The sequence below is a fragment of the Myotis daubentonii genome, chromosome 2 (genome assembly GCF_963259705.1).
Source record: "Myotis daubentonii chromosome 2, mMyoDau2.1, whole genome shotgun sequence".
NCBI classification, from domain to species: domain Eukaryota; kingdom Metazoa; phylum Chordata; class Mammalia; order Chiroptera; family Vespertilionidae; genus Myotis; species Myotis daubentonii.
The window spans coordinates 90,943,531-90,958,405 of record NC_081841.1 but is presented as its reverse complement, the minus strand read 5'-3'; the positions used below and the strand labels follow the sequence as shown (position 1 = coordinate 90,958,405).

General features: G+C 39.1%; 2 protein-coding genes across 7 annotated transcripts in view; one reads left to right on the top strand and one right to left on the bottom strand.

Moving 5' to 3' along the window:
• UBE2N (ubiquitin conjugating enzyme E2 N) overlaps positions 1-14,875 on the top strand; it is a 50,928-nt gene that overhangs the window by 24,328 nt on the left and 11,725 nt on the right. The gene's annotated exons all lie outside the window — the stretch shown is intronic.
• NUDT4 (nudix hydrolase 4) overlaps positions 4,910-14,875 on the bottom strand; it is a 46,321-nt gene continuing 36,355 nt past the window's right edge. Inside the window, exons 4-5 of one of the 5 annotated variants that reach the window (XM_059683784.1) lie at positions 5,397-5,537; positions 4,910-5,246 (exon numbers count right to left, since the gene is read on the bottom strand). In XM_059683784.1, coding sequence (XP_059539767.1) covers positions 5,182-5,246; positions 5,397-5,537 — 206 coding nt within the window. In that variant the 3' untranslated portion in view covers positions 4,910-5,181. Of the gene's footprint in view, positions 5,247-5,392; positions 5,538-14,875 lie in introns of all 5 variants that reach the window. The other 4 variants (XM_059683783.1, XM_059683779.1, XM_059683781.1 and 1 more) reach the window with 4 other exon arrangements.

Genomic DNA, 14,875 nt, shown 5'->3' with positions numbered 1-14,875 from the left:
TTGGAGTTAGTAACTATAGAAAGCAGCTATCACTCCTAAGACAAAACAAAGGTTGAAATTATTAAAATATAGAAACCTGGGAGAAGTATCCCCAGTGGGATCCAGATCTCTGAAGAGAGTCTGGTTTTCTAGGTCAGTGGTTCTCAACCTTCTGGCCCTTTAATACAGTTCCTCATGTTGTGACCCAACCATAAAATTATTTTCGTTGCTACTTCATAACTGTAATGTTGCTACTGTTATGATTGTAATGTAAATATCTGATATGCAGGATGGTCTTAGGCAACCCCTGTGAAAGGTCGTTTGACCGCCAAAGGGGTCGCGACCCACAGGTTGAGAACCGCTGTTCTTGGGCGTGCGGTGGTGATTAAGCTGTGTCTCTCAGTGTGCGATAAACCGTACTTTGGATGAATGTGCTACAGGGACGTTGGGTGATGCACACAGGCATCTCATGGGCCCAAGAAGCCCTGAAGATGCAAGTCCCCTCTTGCAGCTTCCCTTTAGCAACGCCCCCCCTCTGCCCCCACCCCACCCCCCAAACACACATCTGCAGAGTTTAATTAATGGGAAATCCATGGCAAAGCAGAAATGTGGTTTGCAGAGTACCACCCCCAGAATCGTGAGAAAAAATTACATTACTTTACATCTGGCACAGATATAAATTTCCCAGTGTGGAGGGTTTTAAAAAAATATATATTTTTATTGATTTCAGAGAGGAAGGAAGGGGCTGGGGGAGAGAGAGAGAGAAAGAAACATTAATGAGAATCATTTATTGGCTGCCTCCTCCTGCACACCCCCAGTAGGGAGTCGAACCCCCAACTCTGGGCATGTGCCCTGATTAGGATTCCAACCGTGATCTCCTGGTTCATAGGTTGACTCTCAACCACTGAACCACACTAGCTGGGCCCAGTGTGGAAGTTTTAAAGATAGAAAGCTGTCTGATCACCTGACCCCACCTTTGAGATGTGGCAGTACTTGACTTGCCTTCAGTCCTGCAGAATTAGAAATTTTTAGGGTTTTTAAAAATGTTTGTTTTTGTTTTGATAAAGCTTAGGGGAAGGACCCTTTCCCCATTCCCTTGCTTGACTGTCAGCTGTTGGGTTTTTTTAAAAGTGAATTTTAGTGTATATTATAAATAAATGTCTTTGTTCTAAATCAGTTGAATCTTTCCCCTACTTGATTGGGCCAGCTCTCAAATTTCAAGACAGAACTATGTGCCTTCAAGCTAGGATGTTAGAGAAGAAAGTAGGATTAGAGAGAGAAAATGCCAAGGGACTTAGGCAAATGGTGCCCCAACAGTTTACCTTTCCCCCGTCCTTGGTGACTCCCTTTGCATCAGCTCCAAGGACACTTATACTGTTAGAACAAATTAAGAAACCTTTTCTGTTTTTAGCTCTCATCCGCCTTTTTTAGTGATAATCCTTGGTCATTCACCTGACATGAATACATAGGCATAAACACTGCTGGATGCTGAAGATTCCAAGTTCTAGCTGTGATATGTGAAAAGAACCCTTGATTCTAGAGTGGGCTTCTATTCGGTGTTCTGCCACTTGATAAAATTTGGTGCACATTTCCAGATAGTGTTTTCAGAAGTGGTTCTGAGGATTAAATGAAACATGTATGTGAACATTCAACTCAGTTTTAAGGATTAATCCATATGTCAGTCCTTGGAGTTCATTTTTACTTGTTTCATTGATTTTAGAGAGAGAGATAAAGAGAAACATCGTTCGGCTGCCTCCTACACACACCCCAACTGGGATTGAGCCCTTATGTGTCCTGGGAGTAAATTCAGCATAAAAGTAATACTAATAAAAGTGTTAAAAAGTCCACCAATTGCAAGCATTTGCAAGTTTAGTGATTTTTATTAAAAGTTAGGAGTTTAGCAATAAATGGCCATTAGCCACCTTATCGGCTCTTGATATATTTTCCTCTCTTTCTTCCCATTTCTTTCCTTCTGCATTGCTCTATTGCTCAAAAATTCTTATTCCTGGTCAAACAGTATAGCTCCTGCCCTCAAATCCCAACAAATATTCAGGTGAATAAGGAGTCCTGCCTTCCCAAATGAAGACCCTGTGCCTGCCCTCAATAAGCTCTAGATGCACATTACACATTTTTTTCCTTTTAAATTAACTTAATAATGTGTAATTTACATATAATCAAGTGTATCCATTTAAGTTAAGATTTAGAAATGTCATTTATTCCATCACAACACTAGTTAAAAGATTATACTGTTGGAAGGATGTTTGATATTTTTTCTGGTGTTACACATTATATTTACAGTCTTTTCCCATAGGCTTTGTTGTGATCATTACTTCTGGAGGTGTACCTACCCTTGAGCCCCTACCCAGTTTTTCCTGCGAATAAATTCCAGGAGGTGAAATTGTTAAAGGTTAGGTCAGCTTGTAGTCCCCAAAAGCCATGCATATATAGTCAGTTTTCTCCACAACATTAAATAGCATTGTTTTTTTTCTTTTTATCTTCTGAGTTTTAAGGATTGTCTTGATGACAATGAGACATTGTCACTTTCAAAATAGGATACTCAGAATGCTTATTCAATTTCCCTAGGTGATCTAAAAAATATTTATATTTTTATTGATTTGGGAGAGGGATAGAGAGAGAGACACATCAATGATGAGAATCACTGATTGGCTGCCTCCTGCATGCCCCCTACTGGGGATCGAGCCTGCAACCCGGTACCCTTCAGTCCACAGGCTGATGGCTCTATCCACTGAGCCAAACTGATCTAGGGCTTCCTTAGATGATTTTATTTAAAAACACTTTTTGTTAATTTTTTGGGTAAGTGGTACTTGCACATGTTCCAGAATTCAACAAAAGAGTACTCATTAAAAAATGTCTTCCGCCCTGGCCTGTGTGGCTCAGTTGGAGTGTCGTCCGAACACTGAAAGGTTGCTGATTTTAATCCCAGTTTGGGCATGTACCCAGTTTTGCAGGTTTAATCCCTCGTCTGGGTGCATATGGGAGGCGGCCAATTGAGGTTTCTCTTTCTCTCTGTCCCTCTCCCTTCCTCTCTGTCTCTCTTCAAAACAAAACAAAAAACAAATGTCTTCCACAACTGTGTCCCAGTTACCTAATTCTTTTCCTCAAGAAAACCTCTTTTTACTTGGATCATTTAAATCAGTTATTTTATGATTTTGTAACCTCTTATTTTTATTTAGGTGCAGTTTTACATCATATCTTACCAGCTCACATTATTAGTAAGCCCAAAGTCTAGCATTCATATTATTTAAATGTATTGTTTCAGGACTCTGGCCATTACATGAAGTGGATGAATTTGACCCAGTATTACTGTACACAGGGTTCTATCACATAATATGTCTGCCTCAGTATGTATATTTGTGTTTATTTCAGTTATACAGGCATACCATGTTTTATTGCACTTACAAAACACTTGCGTTGTTTTTTATAAATTGAAGGAAATACCCTCCCAGCAAAAAGATTACAACTTGCTTTATTAAGAGACTCACTTTATTGCTGCAGTTTGAAACTGAACTCACAATATCTCCAAGGTATACTATATTAAAAGTCTGAGTTGTCTGGGTCATTTCCTCCTCTGAATCAGTAGCACAGGACAAAATAATCCTCTGAAATTACAGAAGAATAAAAAATCTACTGAGTTATATACCCCAGCTGGATCTCTTAAGATTATTTAACTTTCAAGCCACATTGGTAGTCTGTGAAATATTAAAATTTTTAATCTCATGTTAATTTGGTTTCTTGAGCAGTTTCAAATTCTTCTAAAAACCTTGTGTTTAGAAAAGGACTGAATTTTTAATATGCTAACCAGTCAGTATTGAGCAAATGATCATTACTAAAGTAGAAGGAAATGGCTATAGGTCATCAAAGCTGCTAGTGGACAAAAGAATCTTAAGTCTGGTATCTCTACTGCCTAGTTTTTGGTTCTTTAAGTGTACAACCTTTAGGAAAGATATCAAAGCCAAGGCTTTTGAGCAGAAGTATGGAATAGTTTGTGAAGGTTGGGTTTTGAATTTTTAAAAGTCCCTTTTTCCTACATACTCCTGCCATTTACAGCCACCGTCTGGCTCCGTAAAGCCTTGGGCCTAGTGTTTTTGGAAGTTCTTGAAGTTATTTCTATTCTTTCAACTGATGTGGAATGTATGATACACTGTAGAGCTCAGCATTGGAGCTGGAAACATTAGACCTGGGCCTTGGCCTATAGCATTGATGGTGAACCTATGACATGCGTGTCAGAGGTGACACGCAAACTCATTTTTTTGGTTGATTTTTCTTTGTTAAATGGCATTTAAATATATAAAATAAATATCAAAAATATAAATCTTTGTTTTACTGTGGTTGCAGATATCAAAAAATTTCTATATGTGACACAGCACCAGAGTTAAGTTAGGGTTTTTCAAAATGCTGACACACCGAGCTCAAAAGGTTTGCCATCACTGGCCTATAGGAATTAGTATTGTTGGGGAGACAGATAGTGGGGTAGCACAGTATGTAAGGGATGTCTTTCTATAGAAGGTGCACCCCTACTTTTCATTAGTGTTCAGTAGCATTTAGTCAGTTGCTTACTTTTTAACAGTTGGCTTTCAAAATGGTAGAAATGCTGCTTTGTGGGCAAAATAATGTTTTATGGCTTAAACGGCTTAGGTCTCCTAATTCTCAAGAGCAAAAGAATTTGGGGTATGTGTGGTTTTATGTGGTAGGAACACAGAATCTGGGGCCAGGATCTCTGGGCTTGACTTCTAGCCAAACACTGGCTTGGACATCATCACTTGACCTCCCTGCTGCTTTATCTGCTTAATGTACTAATCTACAGCTACAGTGGTTGGGAGGTTTAGAGTATAGAGCAAGCATGTCAAACTCAAAGGCTAACATGGGCCAAATATACAAGGTTTAATTTTATGTGGGTCGCAAAAAAACAAAAGCTTCAATTTTCATAGAAACATAGGTTTATTTAGGTAGAGACATGCTGGATACAAAGGGCTGAAATAAATGAGTAATTGTTAACATAAAATAATAGAACATTTTAATAAAATTAATATTTTTCCTTGAACATTAACTTACCAGACACTGAACAACTTAACTGCATATTAATTGCACAACTTAATAAGCGTAACACAAATAAATCTATTTTTCTTGTTCTCCGAAAGCAAAATATTTCCTGTTGTGCACACCAAACAAGTCAGTCCAAGACTAATGATGTGGCAATCGGCTGCTAAAATATTCGCTGTTAGTAGTAGTGGAGAGAAATGGTGCGCCTGTGTGTAAGGTGCGTAAGGAAAATGAATGCAACACGATTATAGTAATCAGTCATTAGAGAATGTTGTAGTTCATTATTAATAATTATGTGTAACAGGATATTGTAAAAGTTAAGTTACGAAATTTTTATTAAAACGTTTCTTACATACTGTTATATTGGCTGGGCCACAAAAATATTTGTTTGTGGGCTGCAGGGCCGTGAGTTTGACATGCTTGGTGTAGAGAATAAATAGGTTCTAACATAACACTGAACCATATTTGATATCTGATTTTGCAAAGATGCTGCTTCACTATAAATATAAAAAGAATTAATGTCTTTCAGTATGGGAAAACTGTATTCATTTATGTATTATTCCCACAAAATAGATAACATTAAACATAACCCTCTGGCCCAGCCGGTGTTGCTCAGTGGTTGAGCGTCGACCCATGAAACAGTGCAATTCTCAGTCAGGGCACATCCCCAGATTGTGGGCTCAATCCCCAGTAGGGGGCATCCAGGAGACAGCAGGTCGATGTTTCTCTCCTCTCCCTTCCTCTCTCTAAAATCAATAAAAATACATTTAATAAAACAAATAAGCAAACAAAAAACATAACCCTCTGAAGTGGAGCATAGATTTTTGTTGTTAATCCTCACCTGAGGATATTTTTCCATTGATTTTTTTTTTTTTTTTTTTTTTTTTTAAGAATGAGAGTAGAAAGGAGGGGGCGAGACAGAGAGAGAGAAACACTACTGTGTGAGGGATCAAGCTTGCAACTGAGGTACATGCCCTTGACTGGAATTGAACCCCGGATCCTTCAGTCTGTGGGTGGATGCTCTATCCACTGAGCCAAACTGGGTAGGGTATGAAGCACAGATTTTTAAAGCACAGTGAATGCCCATTTATCAACAGTGTGTTGGAAAGTGGGATATTTGGGGTAATATGTTTCCATTTTATTAGAATTATCATATGTAATCAATTTTCCATGAGTTAGACAATAAAAAAACTGATTTTTATAGCTGCTAGACTGAAATTTAATTCTTTAATCCCAACTACTTTAGGATCTTGCACTGCATAACTTTAGGGGGTGTGATTCATGCAGATTATGGTGTGAATGGTACTCTCTTGGCGCTGGCCAGTTTGGCAGACTTGTTCAAGGAAGCTTATCTTGGAGGAGACAGAAACCCTGATATCTGATTGCTTCCCAATTTATCTCAGTATGCACAGTGTGACAAAAACTTATTCTTCCTTCTTGGTGGCTTGGATTTTGGACAAAATTATGTTATTGGCACAATTGGATTCCAAATCTGGAACAACTGTAACTTGTTTTTATTTGCCTCTCCAAAAATTTCAACTGCTCTGCTTCCATCTGTCTTGTCTGTTAATATAAGCATAGGCCTTTCCTATGGAGTCCTCAGGCATTAAACACTTAAATTTGTTGTGATTACCCCTTTGGGAACCTGAAATAACTAGTGATCAAAGAAAGGGACTAAGATTACATGTTAACTGTAGCAGTGTAGTCACTAGCTTATCAGCCAGGAAAGGTGCCTGTTCCTGCCGTATGGTTTGCAAAGCATATTGATTCTTTTGCCTATAAAGCAACCAGGAAAGCAGAGTACAATGACAAAGTAAAAAAGACAAACAAGGGTAAATATATTAAATTTTTTAAGGACTTTTGTTTTTAATCAGAACAAAATAAAAACATAACTAGAATGTTAACCAGATTTCGGTTGCTAGGAGTATGGCTAATCTTAAATTGATCTTCTATTTTTCTGTAATCAGCAAGTGAAAAGAAAAACTTGGAGGGAAAGTGGGAACCATTAGCAAAAATTTCTTTTTTATTTAAATATTGCACAAAAGGAAAAAAATTGTACATCAACATATATGCTGGGGATATAGGTATAATATTCTTCCCCCTTGACAAGGAAGATGAAGTATTCAACAGTTAATTACAAGATCAAAAAGTATTTACAAAAAAGGCACCTTCCAGTAGAAAGTAGCATATAGCAGTAAGGTTTAACTCATTCCAGTCACTTTTCAGTCTAGAACTCTAGATAGAACTTTTGAAATGCTCAAGGTACTAAATTTTAGAAGGCTTGGGATGTAAATGAATTTGTGTGGTTGGGTAACAAATTGGTACAATTAGAATTGGGATTACATTCAGATGTCTTATCTCTGACTTTTTCCCCTAGTAAGTACACTGGGCTGCCTAGTGGAAGTTAGCCCTCTAATTTGAAATTAGCTCCCTCTTTAATGACTCTTAAACTAGGTAGAAGTTCTTTGATAAAGAGGTCAGCTGGCTTTAGTGCTCTCCTCCTTTGACCCCATTTAATCCCAAAGAGATAATTTAGCTTCTTAACCTCCTCTCTCTCTCTCTCTCTCTCTCTCTCTCTCTCTCTCTCTTTCTCTCTCTCTCTCTCTCTCTCTCTCTCTCTCTCTCTCTCCCTCCCTCCCTCTCCCTCTCCCTCTCCCTCTCCCGCTCTCTCTCTCTCTCTCTCTCTCAATTATCTCTTACTGTTTATTTTCATAACTAGTTTAGACTTTGTATTTTTAGAAAGAATTGTTGAGGATGCTCCACTAGAACCTCGCTGTCTAAGGTAACTAACTACTGCTGTTCTCTGCAGAGTGGAACCTTCTTTTGTAGTTTGCTTTTGATGCACAGGTTTTGACTGAGCCTAGGTCTCACATGCTTAGCTGCAAGAGAGTTAGGAAATAAGACTAAAGCTTCTAATGAAGGAGGTGAGAATCCATGAAGATTGGAAGGAGGGATGTTATTTCCAAACGAGGGTGTTCTAGCTATAGGGTGGCCAAAAGAAATGACAAATGTTCACTTTGAACCTCATTTTGCCTTATGCTGCCAGACAGTCTTCTGATAAGTTTTCTGTTTCCTAAAAAGTTACCGTGTTTTCCCGTGTATAAGACGCTATTTTTTCTAAAATTGTTAGACTGAAAATCGAGGGGCGTCTTATACATGGAAGTCAGCCAAGGAGGGAGCTGCACCCATGCGAAGCTGCCCACACCTTGTCAAACAGGCTTCCTCCAGTCACGGGCCTTATTGTTACTGACATCAGCTGATGCCATAATTGGAGGTGGAGGTGGAGAGTGCGCAGATGCAACAGGGACTGGAGTGTTCTGAGCCCATAAAGATGTCAAAAAATAAAAAGATAAATACCGGTAAGCGATTATCTTATTCTGCAAAATTCAAACAATGTAATCAGCTATGCAAAAGAGCGTGGAAGTAGAGCTGCAGAGAGACAATTTGGACCTCCTCCCACTGAGTGTATGATTGGACGGTGGAGAAAACAGGAAGAACAACTCCTTAAGATGCCAAAAAAGAAGAAGGCCTTAAGAGGAAAACCAGCAAAATGGGCAAACTTGGAGCAGAGGCTTAAGACTTGGATTATGGAGCAGTGCCAGAGTGGCTTATGTGTGTCAACCAAGCTTATTCAATGCCAGGCAAGAATGTTTGCAAGCAAAATGAACACTGTTGATCTTATAGGAAAGGCAAATGGTGCTTCAGTTTCATGAGGGGAGAAGGGTTGGCCATGAGAACGTGAACAAAGTTAGCTCAGAAAATGCCACCAGTTTATGAGGATGACCTTACATATAAAGGCAGTGACCCAAAAGACAGCAGTGATACAATAGAAGTTGAAGAATTTGATAGATCTGGAACTAATAATGATAAATAAGAGAGCAGTGGTATGTAAACATTATCTGCAGTAATTACTAAATAAAAATGTATTGTGTTTTATGTTTAAAATACTGATTTCTTACTTTTGGATTAGAAAAGTGGGGGGCATAATACATGGAAAAATATGGTACTTTAAATTCTCACATTCTTGCTTGACATGTGGCTCAGTGGTTGAGCATTGACCTATGAACCAGGAGATCAGGGTTTGATTCCCAGTCAGGGCACATGCCTGGGTTGTGGGCTCAATTCCCAGTAGGGGGCATGCAGGAGGCAACTGATCTGATGTTTCTCTCCCTTCCTCTCTCTGAAATCAATAAAAACATTTTTTTTTTAAGAGCAGAATTTTTTCTATTTCACTTAATAAGACTGTATACTTATTCAGTTGCAGTCTCAAAAGGGGAAGGATGATATTGTGACTTAAATTAATTGACCTCTTTCATAAAGCACTTAATTGTGATTATGAAGGACTGAAAATAGCCCTTCCTTAACTTCTATGCTGTTACTGTCCTGCCAGACATTTGACATTTATTGTCTTTTTGTTAACTGTCTTTCTATATCCCATTGAGATTAGGAAAAACAAGCTCTGAAGCCAGACTGAATAGAGCCCAATAGCCTAGATTTCAATCTTGGCTCTGCCATTTGCTAACTTTGGTTATACTCTTAAGTGGCCACTCTTACTTCTCTTCCTCATTTGTAAAATGGATATGAGGAATAAAGAGTTAATGATACATGTAGAGCACTTAAGTCAGTGTTTGGCACTGTTAGTTTTTATTGTTACTTGGACTTCTATTTATTTTTTTGCATATCTGGGAATAGTACTTGATAATTGCATAGAATCCCTGACTTGAAGGAATTTACAGACTAATGCTGGGAAGGGAAGGAAAAGAAACAGAGTACAGTATAACCTGATGTGTTCAGTAGGGCAGAATAATTGGGGGGTTGGAGGGGGAGAGACAAAGAAATCAAGGAATTCAGCCTAACAGTTTCCTTGTTAAAGGCACAGTTTGTTAGTAGGATTTTCAGATTTTTGTCCATTGTGGGTCATTGGAATAATCTTAAATGCCATTCCTGGGTTGAAAGTGAACCAACTAACACAGCAGATATATACTAATCCTTCTCATCAGCTCTGTGTGGTACCTAAGCCTGCATGCATTTACTCATTGAACAAACATTTATAGCACTTCACCACCACCATATGCTGCTGGAGTTGCCATCTTCAAATAGTTTAGGGTCTGACAAATAAACCAACAATTATTGTGATAGTTTTAGGAGTTGTGGTAATGCACAGTAAACTGGAAGTACAGGGTAGACAGTTCAGGTCTGAGAAACAATTTGGTTAGATACTTAGCCTTTTGGAGTCCCTCTCTGACTTCCAAGTCTCCGTTCTTTTCACTGAACTTCACAGGAGCATTGATCTGGTTTTGGGGTGAGGGGATAAATTAGAACATAGAGATTTCTAGCCCATGGTGTCCTATCCTGTCTCTTGGAATACAGGATACTTTCCTGTTCAAGTTAGTCAATTAGGGTAAAATAACTTGTATGAGTGTCAGTTTTTTCATTTGCAAAGGAAATGGGGTTGAAATAAGTAGATGTTGTCTTATGTCCACTAGGGGGTAGTGTGGACTATAAAAATTAAAATTATTTCTCAACTCTTACACTTTAATTTTATCATGAGGTTGCCTTGTTTTAGTTAATTTTTGTCCAAGCATTTTTTGAATTGCTGCAAGTATTTTCAGATACAGTCTTGTGACTATAACAAACAAAAACAAATATACTAATATCTGTTATAGTGATTCAGATGTGCTGAATAGAATTACTTTTTGTATAGAATTTTTTTGAGAAAATAGTGATCATTTAAAGTTTTTCTAACAAATTTTTCTCACTATATAAGCTAAATTCTTCTTACTGACCTCTAAGTAACTTCATTATAACAGGATTGTTTTGTGTTTTAACTGTCCTATAACCATGTAAGCCCCATGTGGCTATTGAGCAGTTGAAATGTGGCTAGTTCAAATTGAAGTGCTGTAAGTATAAATTACACACTGTATTTTGAATGCTTATATTGATTACATGTTGAAATGATACTATCTTGAATTACCTATTTCTTTTTACTTTTTAATGTGACTTAGAAAATTTAAAATATGTGGCTTGCATTGTATTTTTGTTGGATAACACTGCTATAGAGGAAAGTATTCATCAACCATTTCTGTCATGGTGTACCTGGAGCTGGCCTTATGACTTACTAGAGGCCCAGCGCGCAAAATTGTGCGAGACCCAGATCCGCTGTGCTGTCGGGACCCCAGACCCGCCCTGCGTGAGCCACGGGCCCTGCCTCTGCAGCGCCACCAGCCCCATGCAAGCCCTGAGTCCCGGACCGCGAGAGGTGCTCCATGCACCTCCTGGTGACCGGTTGTTCGGTCATTACACTGTTACAGCGTCACGACCACAGGCCTTTTATGATATAGATAAGTAAGTAGTATAGTTAGGAAATCGAGGACAACTTTGGTTCTCTTTCTAATCCCAAACAGAATACATACAGTCAGTTCTATAATGAGACATATGTGTTCCTAAAATTCATTGTCTTAAGCAAAATTGTGTTATAAAAAAATGTTAGGGGTACTCAAAAATGTTGTTGGTAACATTTAGAAAATGCCCACTCACATATACAGGGTGAACTTCAGGATACTTTCAAGTAGTTTACAGTTGTGTATATAATGAAAATTTGACTTTTGCCTTATTTGTAAAGGAGCCCCTGTTTGTTAATATTTTAGAATCACTTAAAAGATGTAGTCACAGAGGTTGGAGTAGACAGAGTAGGTATCATTGAGGCATCTCTCAATTTTGACTTATTTTTATGATAAAATTAATAATTATTTATTGAGTCAGCTCTTGGGTGAGATGAACTAAAAGATGTACAATTGGCATTATCAGTCATATATTGCAGTTTTGCTTCAGAGAATATTTTTTATTTTACTTTTATTTTTGTTGACAGTATTATAGGCTGACGGTCTATCCACTGAACCAAACCAGTCAGGGCTGTTGACAATATTATAGATGTCACCATCTCTCCCCCCTCCCCCCACCCCTACCCCTTTGCCCACCTCTACCCAGCTCCTGCCCCCCTTTCCCTCTGGCCTTCACCACACACTGTTGTCCATGTCTATGGATTATGCATATATGTTCTTTGGCTAATCCCTTCACCCTTTTTTCAGAGAATATTTTAAATGGAGAACAGCGTAATTGCTATACAGATGATGTGATGGGTATATATAGATAGTTATAAACTGGACCAGCTTTTCTTATACAAAATTACCATTCTTTCTAAGACTGGTAATTGTTTACCTAAAATGTCACTGTACTTAATTCAATCATTACCTTACAAAATGTATGAGAAATCTATCTCTCACCGGTCTGGAGGCTGGGAGTCTGAGATCATGGTGCTGCCATGGTTGGAGGAGGGCCTTCTTCTGGGTCACAGATTTTTCATTGTATCCTCATGTGGCAGCAAGGGCCACCAATTATTAATGAACTTTAAAATGGGAAATTTTACTAGTTAATAGGGTTTAGTTGACAAGTGTTGTAGTGTACTATAGTATAATTCTGAGATTTTCTTTTCCAGTCACAATAAATCTGTTGATAATCAGATCAATTTGATATTTCTTTTTAAAGTATTTGCAGCATGAACTGTTGTATACATTCTGTGAGATGAGACAGTTTCCTAGAGACTTAATCTTGTTGCCACTTAAATCCATACTCTATGTACTTCCTTTTCTACTTCCTTTTTAAAAAATATATTTTTGATTTCAGAGAGGAAGGGAGAGGAAGAGAAACATCAATGATGAGAGAGAATCATTGATCAGCTGCCTCCTACAAGCTTCCTAGTACGATTGTCATGTGCCCAGACCAGGAATTGAACTGTGACCTCCTGATTCATAGGTTGACATTCAACCACTAAGCCACACTGGCTGGGCAGCTTTTCTACATTTTAGTAATAAATTTCCTTTTTTAAAAAAAAAAAATATTTTATTGATTTTTTACAGAGAGGAAGGGAGAGAGAGAGAGAGTTAGAAACATCGATGAGAGAGAAACATCGATCAGCTGCCTCCTGCACACCCCCTACTGGGGATGTGCCCACAACCAAGGTACATGCCTTTGACCGGAATCGAACCTGGGACCCTTGAGTCCGCAGGCCGACGCTCTATCCACTGAGCCAAACCGGTTAGGGCAGTAATAAATTTCCTTAACATAGCCAACAGTGCTTTCTGCTGCATGACTTATGCTCGGTTTTACTGGGATTCAGTTTTAGGATTGCTTTTAAACAAGTAGGATTACAAAATGCAACTAAGGGATATTCTGTTTTCATTAAAACAAATGCATTACTTAATAAATTTTGAAATTGTTAAATTGTGTTTTGTTCTTAACCTACATTCCTTTTTAGTTGGTTATATAAGATTATGGTCTTATGATCCATTTGTCAAGTCATTTACAATGTTACTTCATTTGATCTTCATAGCAACTCTGCATGAGCAGTAATGTTAACTTGTGAGGCCACCGAAGCGGGACCCTCACTCTGTCCCACAGATCGACGGCGACCCCAATCAACCGCAGGAGACGTCACTTGATGCAAAACGCAAGAGGCTTTATTCTTTATTCCAGCGCGCTGGGGCCCAACCCGTACTCACACAAGAGCAGAGGAGTTGTGCGCCCAGCAAGGGGTTTTTCAGCTAATTATATGCTAAAATTACACATCAGGGAGGGGTTGCATGCAGGAGGGTAAGAGGAGAAAGAAATTGTTTGTGTCTTGATAGGGATAAGGCACTCCTTACAGTCTGTTCCTCTCAAGGTTGATTGAAGCTGGGTTTACTCAACCCATCCTTTGTTGGGGCTATCTCCTGTAATAGCCTTGGGGAGGGCGTCATTCCCTCTGTTCCTATCTCTAGTGGGGGAAGCCTAGGGAGTTGAGATAAAACAGGCAGCTAGGCCTGGCAGCTGGGCCTGTGCAGTTTGTAACATTCTTTTATTCTTTCATTCCCCCATTTGCTTTTTGGTAAGTTCTAATCATGGAACTTCTGTCTCTAGACATTCCTCTTCGAAACTATCTCTATGGCGGAGAGACTGGTATTGCTGCCTGAGCACTAGTACTTGAAAGGTGACCAGTCGGTTTAAGATATAGGGCCCAAAAGTAAGAATTAAAAGCAATATAATAAGAGGACCCATAAGGGTGGATATGAGGGTCCACTGAGTCCTAGACTTCTCTATTTTGCCTGGGCTGTCTTAAGCCAGGTGTGATGAAGCCAAGTCGGGATCCCGTCGACCTGACCGCTGTGGGGTGGTCCTTTCAGTCCTTGGGTGGCAAATTTCTTTACCCAAACAGTGTCACCAGGTTGGAAGGGATGAACCAGATACAGGCAGATCATCTTGGACGTGCTTCTGGTCTGCTTGCTGTAAAACCTGAAAGAACTTGAGTAAACTGGTGAGATGAGTAGTACACGGTCTGGAAGAGTCACTAGAATCTGTAAAGGCCCCACTGGTTTTAGGGCAGCCTCCTGGGCTGCTTTGTCTGCAGCCTAGTTCTCTCCTGCTTCTGGGGAGTCAGTGCCAGTTGACCCATCGTCCTTGCTCTGCTCATGTCTGTCTAACTACTTATTATATTACCTCAAGGATCCTGGCTCTGAATTCTTTCAGGGAAAATGGGCGTTGAATTCTCTTCTGTAGCTGCTTCGTGCTGAGGAGGGACAGAAGTTTCTCTCAGAGCCAAGAGATCCTTGCTATCTGTCAGAGGGACGATGAGGCCTGGGCACAGAAGGAGGTGGGCTTGTGACCTGGCAGAGACAAACTGTAACAAATGGTCTGGTGGGAGGGAAAGAAAACATTTCAGTTTTAATAACCTCTGTTGAAATAGGATTTTTCTCCTTAAAACTCCTCTATGGCTATCCAAAAGCCAAATCAAGATCAATTT